Below are 17,560 nucleotides of genomic sequence, written 5' to 3'. Positions count from 1 at the left end.
TCTGTTATTACGCATCAGGTCTACAGTTACATGAGGTTATGACACAGAAAGTGCACAAGTGGACAAACAAGGGAACTCAAATAACTATGATGAATAAACAATTAAACACAAAGTTGCCCCCAAATATTACAGGAATTCCTTGCCGGTGAATCAAAAACCGTCAAGAACATGCTTAAAATATTGCACGCTAAAAGTACTAGACAGTAGGGGAGTCACAAAAAATATAGACACTCCTGGCTAGGGAGGCAGAGCCCCCGAACCAAGAGTGAGACCCTCTCCCAAAAAAAAATCAAAAGGAAAAAATCATTTTAACTGCATTTGGCTTAAGTAGAGCAAGCATACGTACTGAGCTTGTTCATAATTGAGCGATTCAAAAACAATCAATTTTGTTTACTTCAAATTCTGCGTGCGTGAATATTCAAAGTTTTGTACATTCTTATAGTTTGGCCACGAGTGACTGTGCTGCTGTTGTTTACAACACATTGTCTAATATTACATGATCAAATATCCAAATTATACTTTTCATACGTCCTGACCGCACATCTTTTTGTGTGGTGATTTTGTTGACAAACAACTTCTACCAATTTTATTTAGGAAAGCAATTTAAACCATGTATTTTTCTTTGGCCAGCCTATTAAATTAAGTGGAGTAAAACAAAATTATTTTTCGAACAGACACTTTGTGTTTGAGCATTCATTTTCCTCAAAATGCGTACTCTGAAAGAAATTGAATACCTCTAGGACTTCTGTGACTTGTGAAAACTGACTAAAAATTATAAAATTTTATAAATAAATTGCTAGCGCATTAAAAAAAACCTTTCAAATTTTTACCACTATTCATATCTAACAAGATTGCTGTAGGAATCTCACAAGTTATGAATAATCTTGCAAGATTTGCATTCGCGCACCAATAGGGTATCAGTTTTTGTCAACAAAATTGGAGGGCGTTAACCAGATCTGAGGGCTGTAAACAGTTCCGGTCTCGATATCAGTTCATAGTTTGGCATTGGTTGATCTTTAAGTAGCTGTATCTCAACTTTCACAGCAGAAGGCACAGTTAATCGTTGAAGATGCCGACAGCGAAGACTCGTTTGGAGCAGCTGCAAGTGCGGAAGTTACTGAGCTGTGTGCTGAAAGAGGACAAGAAGCAGATTGAGAAACTGATCGAGTATGGCATCCCCAATCTCCTCAACTACATCGAAGAGTCCGAGGAGGGCCAAGGTATATGTATGCTCAATCAATGTGTCATCATTGAAAACAAAAAAGTGAAGGTAAAGTAACCCCGTTTGAGCTCCTTGCTCACGTGATCAGACGATTGTACATACACATAAGGGGGGGGGTACGATGCGTTTCAAATTGACCCAGACGAAGACTGTAGTCAAATCGGCTAATCAGGGATGAGATGTCTGTTTGAGGGATGGGATGAGAGTCATTTTAAACAAGGACCTCAACCAAAGTAGAATTTAAGGGTCCTTCTCTCGCTTTCCCTAGTCATTTTTCGAACTCCTGTGCATTGTATATTTTGATTCGGGATGCGCGTTTTACGAGTTTTGTCCGAACTTTCGTTTGGTTCCGAGAAACTCGATTCGACTTTAAGTTGGCCGGCCGTGAGACTTCCTGCAATTGTTGAATTTCCTCATCCGTAATTGACTTTTCTAGATTTTTAATGCTGTTGTAAATTCTCTTCTCGGGGTATTTAATCCCGTAAGACTGATAATTGGCTCGAAACATTGCTTCGCAGTCGGTTGACTAAAACTGGTTCCGTATTTTACGTTTCTGTTTGCTGTTCTGAATCTATTTGATCTGCGGATTTCATTGTCATCGGAATCATGTTATGTCATTCGAAGTGGCAGCGATGTTTCCGTTTCAGTTTCGGAAAAATCCCCCCCCACAGAAAAAAACACTTAATTTTATATAGGAAATAAACCCCCAAGGAAATAAACCCCACACTGCGGATATGGCGCAATTGGCCAAGCCTCGCGGGCCATGGCCATGCCATAGCGGCCCGTGGGACTTGATATGAATCTATCACAACCTATCATGACCAAAAATCAAATTTAAAATGGGGTTCATTTCCGTGGGGGTTTATTTTCGTGGGGGTTTGTTTTCGTGGGGAATTATTTCCTATCTAAAATTATGTGCGGTTTTTCTGTGGGGATTTATTTCTTATCTAAAATTATGTGGAATTTTTCCGTGGGTTTTTTTCTTAGACCCTTCCTTTTGATTTTCTATAGCAATTGGTCACAGTTTGTTTCATTTGACTTAACTTTTCTTATATTTTCTTCGTCGGATTTTCTATGTACAAGATTGGGTCTGCGGACCGAGGGAACTCCGGAGGCTGCTTTTCCCAGAATTTTTGAGCGGGCTTCTCTTTATAGATATTTGTTGTTCCAGCGGTAACTCGCTTTCAGTGGTGACGTTTCCTCCTTCCGTACTTGGGTCCAATTACTCGACATGAAGGGGCCTGTTTTATGTTGTTTTCCTATTGTCGAGGTCCCTTAAATTGTCTGTAGTTCCTTTATCTCCCCTTCTGATGTTGTTCCTGTTTTTGTTCTTTGTTTGGGATTGCTACTTTTTTCTCTGTTTTCGGTGATTTCTTTGGTCACTTGTTTTTTTTTCAATCCATTGTCCCTATCTCCCATGCTTAAAATTGTCATCTAACAATCAATGAGTTGCTTTAAGGGGCGAATATTTGAATCAGTAACATCTTCTTCATCAATTCATAGTACATCTATTCATACTGCAAAACCTTTTTCGACTTCCTTTTTTGTCATTTCTTCTTTGTCGTTGCCTTTTGCACTTTTGTGGATGAATGTTAACTTAGATTCGTTTTCCTGATTTCGATTATGCAATCCAGAATGCGAATAAAAAACTTTCAATGACAAAAGTGCAAAAAGCAACGACAAGGAAGAAGTGACAAAAAGAAGTCGCCCCGTAAAGCAACTCTTTGATTGTCAGATGACAAGCATGGGAGATAAGGACAAAAGAAGGAAAGAAAATAAACGCCCGAGGAAATCCCCCAAAACAGAAAAAAGAGTTATATGGTTCTCTACCCAGATTCCGGTATAACTGGGTCTTTGTTTGGTTAATACAGTCTCCTGTCCAGCTTTTCATGTCTTTTTATACCATTTTTAAAGGTCGCAGTATGTCGAGCGGGGTAACGTCTTAACAAATAGACGTACCAAAATGTAGAAATTGCAACGAATGTGATTGGTTGAGAAATTTTAAACACTGTACCTTTATGCGTTCAATTAGCCTAAATTTGACATAGCCTAATGCCAGATTATAGATTTTTTACCGCATCTGCCCATGCCTTGCGGGCCATGGCAATGCCTCAGCGGACCGTGAGACCAGTTCACCCCCCCCCCCCCCCAATATAATTTTTTATCTTTCGGCTTATCGCGATTTCTGAGCAATTTTAGGTTAACATTCATATCCTATTTTAAAATATGGAAAATTTGTTAACCAATCAGCCAATCAGAAATCAATATTCCCATTTTCTCAATTGTGATTGGCCACCAATAAATTTTCTATATTTTGGTACTTCTGCCATTTTCACTAGTGCCGTCGAGTGGTATCTGCTCCAGGGTTTGCTTTATACAATCTGTCTTTCTCCGCTACTACTGTTATTGATTTTTTTGTTTTAAAAAAGCTGTTCGGCTATTTGTTGCCGTATGTTCAGTTTCGCTATTAGATGCAAATGTTTTACGGTAAAATATCTATGCAAATGTTTTTTTATGATTTTTGCTTGAGGTGGGTTTATTTGTGTTTTTTTGTTTTGTGGTTGTTTTCTTAATAACTGAAACATCTTTTGATTCGGAGTCATTTCCGTTTTTAACCACGTTTTCTTTTGAAAGCAAATGTGACGTCTCTACGGAATTGAACACGAAAAATGCATAGTTTGCTTTTGATTTTGCAGTATTTCCCATTCTGTCTTGGATTTCCGCCATAACCGCGGCCTGTAGACTTGCTTAAACATTGATACAATTATTAAAAGACGGCTTTAAAAAGTCTTTGCGGCAATCTGCTAATGTTTTTTGTTTTTTTTGTTATGATGGTGCAAAGATCTAAAAATTTCCAAAGTTTTCCAACAGTTTTCTTTCATGTCTGGCCCGTTGGCTTTATGAACTTTTACGAAGGAGCCTACGATGTTTATTGCGTTTTTATTATAGCCGTTTGGGTGAATGGTAATAAAAAGCGGGCTCTAGGCCGTTTTCTTTTGAAAACTCACTTTTTGAAAACTAACTTTCTTTTGAAAAATGACTTTTTATGATTTACTTTCAGAACAAACTCAATTTTCTTTTGTATTTGTTTCCCGACAGCCTCTATTACCATTAATGTCAATTGCCGTTTTGCAACCCGTGTTTTTTGTATGAAGTCAATCCGTTTTTAATGTGTATTGCAGTTTTTAAGTAATATTTGTTGTCTGTGTCGTCTGTTTCCCGAGATGGGACTGTATATAGGAGTAAATATATTTGTATTTCTGGATTAATATCGGAAAATTGAGTCATGCCTCCGGCTTCAGTTTTAATGGTTTTAGTGTTCAACTATTTACCAGCTTTCAAGCACGGTATTCAGTTATTACATCCGATCTATCACTGTTTCCAATTGCCTGCCGTTAGAGTGCAAGTTTATTTTCTTTATTCTAATTGGTCAACAAACTTTAGGTTGGAGTGGGCTGCCGGGATGTCGATCGGATTGTTTATGGGTGTGCAAAATTGCGTAGCTTTTTCAGTTTCTTAGCTGCGGTGATATACTTAACTCCAACGTGTGCATTTGATCGATTTTAATTGATGAGGGATTGATGAAATATTTTGTTGATCTATAGTCTATCTGAGAGGTTCTTTATTTGGTTTTGGTTTTTTTGTTTGCTTTTTCATCTGTTCCATTGTCTCATTTGTTTCATATGGGACAAAATTTTTCTGGAGAAAGAGTGGGAATGATTATTCCAACCTAATTGTTGTAAAGGGTCAGTAAGTGCTCCCTCGCACTGACGTGTGCGGAGATAGAGGTTTCTGTTATTTGATCTTCTTCTTAACCTTGTGATTACCTATTGCTGATTGATTGCCAATTTTCGGCCAAATTTTCAACTGACTTGTAGCTTCGTAATTAGCAGAGAGCTTTTACTAGATGGTTTGATTATTCGTTGAATCATTTTTGGATTTATACATTTTTTTAAGCATCTCCAAAAATATTTTTTCCTTTCGGTTCTGACGTTAACAGGAATGTTTTGGTGTTCATGTCCTTCATAATTGATAAAAGGTATGGGTGTCTCGATAGGAGTCCTATAAATCCCATTAGTTGTTAATGCCTTACTATAAGTAATTTTTCACGAGAAAAAGGTGTTTTTAATTTATTTCGATGCTGTTTTTTCGCTTCCCGGAACGAACTCCAAGTCTATATCAGTACTAGGCAAGTCTAAATTCAAGTCTTATTTTGTTTCCCAGTACTGGGCAAGTCTAAATCCAAGTCTTACAAGTCTGGCAAGTCATAGCCAAGACTTGGATGTCTTCGCAACGTGCCACGATGTTTGCATTACTTTTTATGCACTTTATCGGGGTCCCTGAAACTGATGCCAACTGGTGCCAACTGATGCCAGGGGACCCCGGAAGGTCAAATGGGACCAAATTGGTCCGTTTTCAGGTGTTTCTGAGCCGTTTTCAGCCGTTTTTCGGCCATTTCGAGCCGAATTTTAGCCGAAAATCGACATATATATTTCAGATCTTGAAATGTCTGGTTATTCGAATCGAGGAAAAGTTATGAAGAAGACTGCGAGGGTTCCCATGCTGTCAAGGGGCCCAGTTTTAATTTTGACGTTTTTTTTCGGCTATTTTTGACGTCTCTGGCTGTTTTTGACGTTTTTTTCGGCTATTTTTGACGTTTCCCCGGCTATTTTAGACGTTTTTTTGGATATTTTTGAAGTTTTTTTCGGCTATTTTTAACGTTTCCCCGGCTACGTTTGACGTTTTATTAGGCCTTTTATAACGTTTCCCCGGCTATTTTTGGCGTTTTTTTTGGCTATTTTTGACATTTCCCCGGCAATTTTTGACGTTTTTTTTCGGCTATTTTTGACATTTTTTCGGCTATTTTTGACATTTCCCCGGTGATTTTAGAATTTTTTTTGTTTATTTTTGACTTTTTTGTTCGGCTATTTTTACGGTTTCCACGGCTATTTTTGACGTTTTTTTTTCGGCTATTTTTGACGTTTCCCGGCTGTTTTTGACTTTTTTTCGGCTATTTTTGACGTTTCCCCGGCTATTGTTGACGTTTCCCCGGCTATTTTAGACGTTTTTTTGGCTATTTTAAACGTTTCCCCGGCTATTTTTGACGTTTTTTTCGGCTATTTTTGATTTTTTTTCGGGCTATTTTTGACGTTTCCCCGGCGAATTTAGAAGTTTTTTTTGTTTATTTTTGACGTTTTTGTTCGGCTATTTTTAACGTTTCCACGGCTATTTTTGACGTTTTTTTCGGCTATTTTTGTCGTTTCCCGGCTGTTTCTGACTTTTTTTCGGCTATTGTTGACGTTTCCCCGGCTATTTTAGACGTTTTTTTGGCTATTTTAAACGTTTCCCGGCTATTTTTGACGTTTTTTTTGGCTATTTTTGACATTTCCCCGGCAATTTTTGACGTTTTTTTTCGGCTATTTTTGACATTTTTTCGGCTATTTTTGACATTTCCCCGGTGATTTTAGAATTTTTTTTGTTTATTTTTGACTTTTTTGTTCGGCTATTTTTACGGTTTCCACGGCTATTTTTGACGTTTTTTTTTTCGGCTATTTTTGACGTTTCCCGGCTGTTTTTGACTTTTTTTCGGCTATTTTTGACGTTTCCCCGGCTATTGTTGACGTTTCCCCGGCTATTTTAGACGTTTTTTTGGCTATTTTAAACGTTTCCCCGGCTATTTTTGACGTTTTTTTCGGCTATTTTTGATTTTTTTTCGGGCTATTTTTGACGTTTCCCCGGCGAATTTAGAAGTTTTTTTTGTTTATTTTTGACGTTTTTGTTCGGCTATTTTTAACGTTTCCACGGCTATTTTTGACGTTTTTTTCGGCTATATTTGTCGTTTCCCGGCTGTTTTTGACTTTTTTTCGGCTATTTTTGACGTTTCCCCGGCTATTGTTGACGTTTCCCCGGCGAATTTAGAAGTTTTTTTTGTTTATTTTTGACGTTTTTGTTCGGCTATTTTTAACGTTTCCACGGCTATTTTTGACGTTTTTTTCGGCTATTTTTGTCGTTTCCCGGCTGTTTCTGACTTTTTTTCGGCTATTGTTGACGTTTCCCCGGCTATTTTAGACGTTTTTTTGGCTATTTTAAACGTTTCCCGGCTATTTTTGACGTTTTTTTTTTCGGCTATTTTTGACGTTTCTCCGGCTATTGTTGACGTTTCCGGCTATTTTTAATTTTTTCGGCTATTTTTGACGTTTTTTTTGGCCATTTTTGACCTTTCACCGGCTATTTTTGACCTTTTTTTGGCTATTTTTGACGTTTCCCCGACAATTTTAGACGTTTTTTGGATATTTTTGACGTTTTTTTCGCTTACTTTTGACGTTTCGCCGGCTATTTTTCACGTTTTTTGGCTCTTTTGACGTTTTTTGACTACTTTTGACGTTTCCCCGGCTATTTTTGACTTTTTTTTTGGCTATTTTTGACGTTTTTTTCGGCTATTTTTTTCAGCAACCGTAGCAATGTCTTGTTTTTAACTTCCTTAAAAATTATCGATATGTATCAGAATTGATTAATCTTTGTGCACGGTTGAAGAAGGTCGCGAGATCGAAACGGGGTGATGGCGGATTTTTTTAGTTTGACTCATTTTTGTATATGGAAAGAATTTGGCTGGAGTTATGAAAAGAATTTAGGGATCTATCCTGTTTTGCCCCCCAATGTTTTTTCGCCCCCAGTAACAAATTATATTTTGATATATAGCACGTTACAATTTAAGAGAATAGCACGTGCTCCTGGGGGGCGTAAAAAACAAAAGCTCACTAAGGTGGGGCGGGGGGGGCAAAACGGAATAGATCTGAATTCAGCTCGTCTTTGACTGGGTCCTCGACCATTTAATTTGAGTCTTTTTACTCCTCCCCCCCCCCGACTTCATCGGTCTTTTAATAAGTCGAGGCCTCCACCTGGGTAAGGACTCATCTAGACTATGATCAGCAATGAGCAGACCTAAACCTGTTTTCGATGAAACTTTAGTAGCAGAGTTTGACTATGGAGCTCTTCAGTGGAAAAGAGAACTGGCTGTAGACATATTAATTGTTAATAGGCGTGCTCCACATGGCGGCTGCCGACAACAATGACGCTATTATTACTTATCTGATGAGATTGGGCGCCTCACCTGATGTACAAGATGCACAAGGTCGTACCCCAGCCATGATAGCCGCTCAGTTTGGACACGTCAATACTCTTGAAATCCTTCTGCAAACATCCAGAAATCTCAAGCTAAAAGTGAACCATATTATCTTTTTTTATCATGAGGTATTATTTTCCGAAAAATGTCTGGGTAAATTCTCCAACAGTGTTAAGATAAGGTGGTGTGCTGGCAAAAAAAATATTACCTGCACATTTTTTTTTCAAATGTGCGTACCTGTAAACCGTTTAGGTAAATCAACTGCAAATGATTTTTGTTTCTCAATATGCCGTTTTCGCGATAGTAATATGGCTTTTTTTCGGGTGAACCAGCTATTAGTTTCTGAAACTTTTTTCCTTTTATCCCTGTGAATTTGTTTATTTTTGACGTTTTTGTTCGGCCATTTTTAACGTTTCCACGGCTATTTTTGACGTTTTTTTCGGCTATTTTTGACGTTTCCCGGCTGTTTTTGACTTTTTTTCGGCTATTTTTGACGTTTCCCCGGCTATTGTTGACGTCTCCCCGGCTATTTTAGACGTTTTTTGGCTATTTTAAACGTTTCCCGGCTATTTTTGACGTTTCCCCGGCTATTGTTGACGTTTCCGGCTATTTTTAATTTTTTCGGCTATTTTTGACGTTTTTTTTTGGCCATTTTTGACGTTTCACCGGCTATTTTTGACTTTTTTTCGGCTATTTTTGATGTTTCCCCGGCGATTTATACGTTTTTTTGGATATTTTTGACGTTTATTTGGCTATTTTTAAAGTTTCCCCGGCTATTTTTTGGCGTTTTTTTCGGCTATTTTTGACTTTTTTCTCGGCTATTTTTGACGTTTTTTTCAATTGTCAAGTCTAAAAACAGACTTGGATTTAGACTTGCCAAGTCTAAAATCAGACTTGGATTAGACTTGCCAAGTTTAAAATCAGACTTGGATTTAGACTTGCCAAGTCTAAAATCAGACTTGGATTTAGACTTGCCAAGTCTTAAATCAGACTGGGATTTAGAATTGCCAATTCTTAAATCAGACTTGGATTTAGACTTGCCAAGTCTTAAATCAGACTTAGATTTAGAGTTGTCGAGGCTTAAATTAGACTTGGATTTAGAATTGCCAAGTCTTAAATCAGACTTGGATTTAGACTTGCCAAGTCTTAAATCAGACTTGGATTTGACTTGCCAAGTCTCAGCCCAGACTTGGATTTAGACTGCCAAGTGTAAAAAGTGACATGATCATGGTTCTGAATCAGTAATGAAAGAAGACTTGGATTTGGAATTGTCCAGTACTGAAATTGACTTGGCGTTAGATCCGGGTTGCCAAAGGCCAAGCATATCTTCTAGTCATAGTATCTGTCTTGACCAGCTATTTTTTTACGTATTATGATAGGTGCACATTTTCTAACCGTACTTTTGTTTAATTTAAATTTTGATTGGACATTAGGATCCTGGACCGAACTCCAAGTCTATATCAGTACTAGGCAAATCTAAATCCAAATCTTATTTCGTTTTCCAGTACTGGGCAAGTCTAAATAAAAGTCTTACAAGTCTGGCAAGTCTTAGCCAAGACCTGGATAACACTTGTAAGTTGATTCCCGAGTCAAAACCAACTTTTCAAAAAATTTCGAGTGAAATTTTTGAATTCAAAAAAATTTCGCAAAGTGCCACGACTTTGGCAACACTTTTTGGCCACTTTCACGAGGTGCTAGAAAATGATGCCGGGGCATACCAAATTTAATATAAGCACCCCGGGGGGTATTTTGAGTGTATTTCAGCACTATTTCAGGTGTTCTGGGCCATACGAACCATAAGACTTGCAAAAAATATCGAATTAGTTTGTTCACAAGCGCTCATTCCATTCCAGAGAAAAGTTTTGTAGGAAAAAAAACATTAGCTTGAAAACTTGAACACTGTTTTTGACAACTTGCAAAGGGTCTTTTTGTCTCGGCGGATCTAACACGCTGTTCGAAATGTTAACTGTATGGAACAACGATTTTTGATTTATCCCTGTAAAACTAATACCATCGCTGATGGAAGATAACGTTATGTCCACAATAAACAAATTGAACGAAACAAATCCGTAATTCGAAATAGGCAACCAATTCCTCTCAATTGGTATATTGTTCATTGTTATGATGAATTGACTCGATAGGTGAATAAATGTAGATGTCTTTTTGGGATCTCTTTTGTTTGCCGCCCCCCGGTCCAGCTTATTGCGTACATATTCTTTGCTACTGCCAAGGAGCGCTATTTTATACACCCGGACCGAACTCCTAGTCTATATCAGTACTTGTCCGTTTTCAGCCATTTTTCAGCCGTTTGCAGCCGTTTTCAGCCGAATTTTAGCCGAAAATTGACATTTCCTTTTTCAGATTTGGCAAATGTCGGATGCCTCTCGAGGAAAAATCCTTAAAAAAGGAAACACCGTGAGGATTCCAATGCTAAAGCGAGGCCCTCTTGTTCGACCCAATGTTGATGCACTGCAGAACCTTACAAATTTGAGTTAACCAGAGGAAGACCATTCCAGCCATAACGGCCAAAGTACTGTCAAAATGAACTTTGTTGTGCCCAAGTAACAGCTCGTTCAGGAGCCAATGCTGCCCTCTGTTAGTTATAGTGTGCTTTTTTAATGGGTTATGGTGAAAAATCGAGTTATTATGGAAGGAGGATTAGCTATCTGGGATCGACTGGGGTCAACTTGCCCTCTGCTCACAAGCCGGTCTTTCGCGAACCACTGATCAAAATATAGAGTCATACATGGTTATAAAGTTTATTACAAGGCGGTCCTACTGAGCCTTGTCTCGTTCCGTTTGGTTCAGTATCTTAGGAAATATTCATGATTTCAGACTCTGTACCCCGAAAAAATGGGTCATGCCTAGTGCTCGTTCTTCAATAACTTTTTGTTGAGTGAAAGTTTTGGGCTCAAAATTTGATATGCGTGAGCTCACTATGTGTGCTAACAAAATTAGTAGGTCTCAACTAGTTGCGTACTGATTTCACGAAAAAATTCACGAGTGAGCACATGGCAACATGGGTCGACGAGGGTCAACTTGCCCTCTGCTCACAGGCCGGTCTTTCGCGACCACAGATCAAAATGTATAGTCATAAATATGGTTATAAAGCTTTTTACAAGGCGGTTCTATTGAACCAGTTCTGGTTCCCGAAAAAAATGGTCATGCCTAGTGCTCGTTCTTTAATAACTTTTTGGTGAGTGAGTGTTTTGGGCTCAAACATTGATATGAGTGAGCTCATTATGTGTGTGTGACGTTGCCCCGGCTATTTTTGACGTTTTTGTTTGGCTATTTTTGACGTTTTTTTGCGGCCTTTTTTAACGTTTCCCCGACTATTTTTGTCGTTTTTTTCGGCTATTTTTGACGTTTCCCCGGCTATTTTTGACGTTGTTTTGGCTATTTTTGACGTTTTTTTTTTCGGCTATTTTTGACGTTTCTCCGGCTCTTTTTGACTTTTTTTTCTGTTATTTTTGAAGTTTTTTTCGGCTATTTTTGACGTTTTTTCGGCGCTTTTTGACGTTTTTTTCGGCTAGTTTTGACGTTTTTTTGGCTTTTTTTGACGTTTACCGGGCTATTTTTGATGTTTTCCCGGCTATTTTTGACGTTTTTTTCGGCTATTTGTGACGTTTTTTCGGCTATTTTTGACGTTTCCCGGCTGTTTTTTACGTTTTTTTCGGCTATTTCTGACGTTTCCCCGGCTATTTTTGACGTTTTTTTTCGGCTATTTTTGACGTTTTTGTCGGCTTTTTTGACGTTTTTTTTCGGCTTTTCGTGACCTTTCCCCGGCTAATTTTGACGTTTCCGGCTATTTTTACTTTTTTTCGGCTATTTTTGACGTTTTTTTGGGCCATTTTTGACGTTTCACCGGCTATTTTTGACTTTTTTCGGCTATTTTTGACGTTTCCCCGGCTATTGTTGACGTTTCCCCGGCTATTTTAGACGTTTTTTTTGGCTATTTTAAACGTTTCCCGGCAATTTTTGACGTTTTTTTTTCGGCTATTTTTGACGTTTCCCCGGCTATTGTTGACGTTTCCCCGGCTATTTTAGACGTTTTTTTGGCTATTTTAAACGTTTCCCGGCTATTTTTGACGTTTTTTTTGGCCATTTTTGACGTTTCACCGGCTATTTTTGACCTCTTTTTGGCTATTTTTGACGTTTCCCCGGCGATTTTAGACGTTTTTTTGGATATTTTTGACGTTTTTTTCGCTTACTTTTGACGTTTCCCCGGCTATTTTTCACGTTTTTTGGCTCTTTTGACGTTTTTTGACTACTTTTGACGTTTCCCCGGCTATTTTTGACGTTTTTTTTGGCTATTTTTGACGTTTTTTTCGGCTATTTTTTTCAGCAACCGTAGCAATGTCTTGTTTTTAACTTCCTTAAAAATTATCGATATGTATCAGAATTGATTAATCTTTGTGCACGGTTGAAGAAGGTCGCGAGATCGAAACGGGGTGATGGCGGATTTTTTTAGTTTGACTCATTTTTGTATATGGAAAGAATTTGGCTGGAGTTATGAAAAGAATTTAGGGATCTATCCTGTTTTGCCCCCCAATGTTTTTACGCCCCCAGTAACAAATTATATTTTGTTATATAGCACGTTACAATTTAAGAGAATAGCACGTGCTCCTGGGGGGCGTAAAAAACAAAAGCTCACTAAGGTGGGGGGGGGGGCAAAACGGAATAGATCTGAATTCAGCTCGTCTTTGACTGGGTCCTCGACCATTTAATTTAAGTCTTTTTACTCCTCCCTCCCCCCCCCCCCCGACTTCATCGGTCTTTTAATAAGTCGAGGCCTCCACCTGGGTAAGGACTCATCTAGACTATGATCAGCAATGAGCAGACCTAAACCTGTTTTCGATGAAACTTTAGTAGCAGAGTTTGACTATGGAGCTCTTCAGTGGAAAAGAGAACTGGCTGTAGACATATTAATTGTTAACAGGCGTGCTCCACATGGCGGCTGCCAACAACAATGACGCTATTATTACTTATCTGATGAGATTGGGCGCCTCACCTGATGTACAAGATGCACAAGGTCGTACCCCAGCCATGATAGCCGCTCAGTTTGGACACGTCAATACTCTTGAAATCCTTCTGCAAACATCCAGAAATCTCAAGCTAAAAGTGAACCATATTATCTTTTTTTATCATGAGGTATTATTTTCCGAAAAATGTCTGGGTAAATTCTCCAACAGTGTTAAGATAAGGTGGTGTGCTGGCAAAAAAAAATACCAGCACATTTTTTTTTTCAAATGTGCGTACCTGTAAACCGTTTAGGTAAATCAACTGCAAATGATTTTTGTTTCTCAATATGCCGTTTTCGCGATAGTAATATGGCTTTTTTTCGGGTGGACCAGCTATTAGTTTCTGAAACTTTTTCCTTTTATCCCCGTGAACAAAACTTTTGCTTTTATCGCGAAGCACCAACACAACAATCAGTTTTTTCACCGATCTGGGAAAAATCTGGGATGGGATCATTACAATTTATACATAAAGTTTTAAAGCCGTCAACATATATCTATTACTAAAGGTTATATGGTATAGAGCAAAAGCAGGAACGGTTCCTGGTTTCATTGAAAGCTGTGTTTTAATTTTTGTCATGAGTTCACGTGGCTCAGGGGCCGACGAGTTTTGGAAAAAAGATAAACGGTAACTGGCGTTGAGAAGTTAGAAAATTCACCACAGAAGTTAGAATATTCACCTCATTATGTAAGAAAATTCTCTAACAAGGAGAATGAATAAATGTGAGTTTTCTAACTTGTAACGCTAGTTACCCTGTATCATACCTAAATTTGAGTTTCTAATTGTAGATCTTACATATTTTTGTGTTTCTAAGCGAAGTTCTTACGTACTTTTGGTTTCACGCGCAGATGTTCTTGATCAGCGTATCCTAGGCTAGAGATGAAGCCATGAGGAACAGGAGACAACGAGATGACATTGATTATAGGAGATTCCCAATTCCGAGAACATAAGACCATTTGGTGTAATGATTAGCATTTCATAGGGATGCAAGTAAAATCCTGGTTTGAATCGATTCATGATCCAGTTTCACAAAATTTGCGACTGCTTAACACATCAACAAGAGTTGACTTTACCGCGAAATTTGCTAAATCAGATTATACCAAGGAAACAAACAATTCGGTTTCCAACCTTTTCAATGTTCTACTGATCACTTTTGTGCGGTGGTGATTTCTTTAAGTCCGGGTTTTAATAATCCATGAAATAAAATTGATTCTCTGGAAACTAAAACTAAGGACCCAGAAAGTTAACGCACATTTACCTAGACCAAACGGCAAGCCAATATCAGTATTCGAAGCAATGATCGGGTCACTTTTTACACTTAGCAGTCTAAATACAAGCCTTAGTCACCACGTGCACGTGTAAATGCGAGTCTTGGTTAAGACTTGCAGTTAAACTTACACGTTTTGGCCAAGACTCGCAAGTCTGAGACAAGTCTTAAAAAATTTCAAGATATCGACTTTCAGACCGACGTTCCTGGGGTAATTCTGGGTCGATATTAGAGCCGATAGAGGTTTCTGATCGGATAAGCCATTGCACTACGAACAATCTGTCCCCGGATGATCTGGTGGACTGCAGCAGCGCCACTTCGTTTAAACATTTTTCATCGGCTGAAAATAACACTGCAGCAAAATGCAAATTGAATCAAAGTTATTATTTTATATCAGTTGGCATCAATGTTGAAAGACTCCAGGAAAGTGGCAAAAAATTAACCTCGAAATTGATCTAAAGTTTTTGAAAAGCTCGTTTTGATTTGAGAATCAACTTGCACCCGGAGGTTGTTGGCAGAGCAAATCAGTGCTGAATCAGTCTACAGATATTCTGTTTCTTAGGATGGCCAGTACTCTGTTCATGTCCTATTTACACTGGGCAGTCTGATTTTTGAGTAAAATTTACTTCATGAAAAACAATATGTTCAGCTTAACTCCCGCCAACAAAGTTTGCTTTATATGCGATTCGAAATTCCGCATGGGTACTTGTAATATCTAATTTGCGTAGCAAGTCGTTACCAATGAGCAAAATGGGCTTTGTTGTAATTGCCTAAAAACCAGCTTAAATATAAATAGTATGTATACTACTCTAATAATTACTAGTTATAAGCTACAAAAGTATGATATTACTCTGCTCAGACTAAAATTTGGGGTATGAGTAATTTTTAGATTATTAAGGATAAGTTTAGCATGGGCGAACTCTATGACCTCAAAACAATCATCATGAAGAAATTCTGCACATAAAGAAACTTAGAATATTCTGGAGATAAAATGTTTCAGAGCTGAATTAAGTTTTTACCCTTTAAATGTGCTGGTTCAGCGCTGAAAAGCTCTACGACTCAAGTCCGGGCAAATGTTTTCCAAATCTTGGCCAAGACTTGTAAGACTTGTATTTATAACTATTCAGTACTGAAATATGAGCAAACTTGCAATTAAGCTTGCCTAGTACTGATTTGGGCTTGCAGCTGGGTTCGGGTACAGATTTCCATTTAAAATTTTTATACACAAAACGCAATTAACTTTCTAATTTCAAATCATTTTTGCAACGATTCATTACGCCTTTTTTACAATTCAAAGAATTTGAATTGTATTGAGGTGCTGTCTTCGTTTTAAGATCTTTCACTTATTTCCGTGATTTTTGAAGTCAAAAAGAAAGTGATGATTTTGGTCGCGCCGAAACAGGAAGAAGTGGGGCGAAAAAGCTAGTTGTTTGGGCGAAAAAGTTAGTTGTTTTACGGCGTGAAATTTTTTGCTCCAATTTTAAAGTAGAGTGAGAAAATGGTTTTTGACCAAAAATTCGCTTTCTCGCTAGTGGTTTTGTGTTCACATGCGGCATTTTGACATTGATTTGTACTGTTTTTTCGACTTCTTTCATCTAACTTTTTTGTAAATGATTTATCCTATCTGTTTATAGTCTATTCTTGGACTTTGTTTTTGTTTAGTCAATGAAAATTCTTTGAATTATTTCAGGACATCCTGCTATGATTTTTTAAAAACTTCTGGTAGATTGCTTGTATAGTTTTCATACATCACAAATTATGTCTAAAGAGCAGAAACTAAGCTGTACTTGGGTTTTTGGTAACATGTTGCATTTTATTAAAAATTTATATTGGCGCTAGAAAATTGGCGCAGTACAAAATCGTAGTCTTTCTATCTATTTGTCCATTAATTGCAACGTAACTGTGATTATATGTGAAATAGGACCAGAAGGGGAGGGGCATCTTGTTCTACTGTCTGAACAACACACAGAGACACGCACAGTGTACTGAGTTGTGTATTGAGAAGGGCGCCGACTGCAACAATGTCGACAACAACGGAGTACCTGTAAGTCAACAGCACCCCCCCCCCCCCCCCACTCCTCTCTCCCTTATCCCTCCCAATAAACTGTTTCACATTTATGAAATTATTAAGCAAGTGACCCTTTTTAACCTTTAAATCAATAATGGGGCTCCTATGTTCATAAGAGGAATTTTCTGAAAAGCGCTTCGTCCGATATAGAGATAAAGTTTTGGCAAGTTTCTCATTATCCGCGGGTCAGTTCCCTATTTTAGACCTCGACTTTTGAAGAGATCATCCTCGGCCGAAAATTGGTATGAAAAGACTATGCTCGACTTTAACAAGAATGCCAGGCTCCAGCCACCACACCCCCCCCCCCCACCCCTCTCTCCAAATAGATTTTATGGTTCTCTTCTTTTTCATGTCAAGGTGTAGGCTACGGTAAACCTAATCTGTCGAATGATTTGTCGACCTGCTGGGTAGTCACTATGCAATTTATGGTTCTAGTTAGTTTACGGGAAGAATATTATTTTGTTAATGGTGTGTTGTAGGTGCTGGTGCAGGCGTGCTACACTGCAGCTGATAACGAAGCGATCTGTTTGAAGCTAATTGACGGAGGTGCCAACCCCGACTCCACCTTCGAGGCCAAAATGGAGACAGCTCTACACGCTTCCGCTGCTTCTGGATCTGCACAGGTCAATAGACATCACCCAAATAGAGGCACGAGAAAAGTGCCTCTACCATGGCTTCATCTTAGACGATAAATGCAATTTCATTTTCATTTTTTCAGTATCATTGTTTATGTTCTAAACGTGAAAATCGCTAGTACGGCTGATTCTATCCTATCTCAGAATATATCCGGTTGACATGAACAGACCATGGTCGACTGATGGATATTGGCTATGAAAAACTTTGTGTCAAGACCTTGGGTCA

General features: G+C 38.3%; 1 protein-coding gene across 4 annotated transcripts in view; it reads left to right on the top strand.

Annotated features, from left to right (window-relative positions):
* Positions 1–416: 416 nt before the first annotated feature.
* Positions 417–17,560, top strand: part of LOC142334576 (ankyrin repeat and EF-hand domain-containing protein 1-like) — a 99,245-nt gene continuing 82,101 nt past the window's right edge. The window contains exons 1-5 of one of the 4 annotated variants that reach the window (XM_075382706.1): positions 417–554; positions 943–1,220; positions 13,285–13,466; positions 16,553–16,675; positions 17,179–17,322. In XM_075382706.1, coding sequence (XP_075238821.1) covers positions 1,070–1,220; positions 13,285–13,466; positions 16,553–16,675; positions 17,179–17,322 — 600 coding nt within the window. In that variant the 5' untranslated portion in view covers positions 417–554; positions 943–1,069. The remainder of the gene's footprint in view (positions 555–942; positions 1,221–13,284; positions 13,467–16,552; positions 16,676–17,178; positions 17,323–17,560) is intronic. The other 3 variants (XM_075382707.1, XM_075382709.1, XM_075382708.1) reach the window with 3 other exon arrangements.

The sequence above is a fragment of the Convolutriloba macropyga genome, chromosome 2 (assembly GCF_964194025.1).
Source record: "Convolutriloba macropyga chromosome 2, txConMacr16.3, whole genome shotgun sequence".
Taxonomy (NCBI): domain Eukaryota; kingdom Metazoa; phylum Xenacoelomorpha; order Acoela; family Convolutidae; genus Convolutriloba; species Convolutriloba macropyga.
This window is presented reverse-complemented; position numbering and strand designations above follow the sequence as displayed.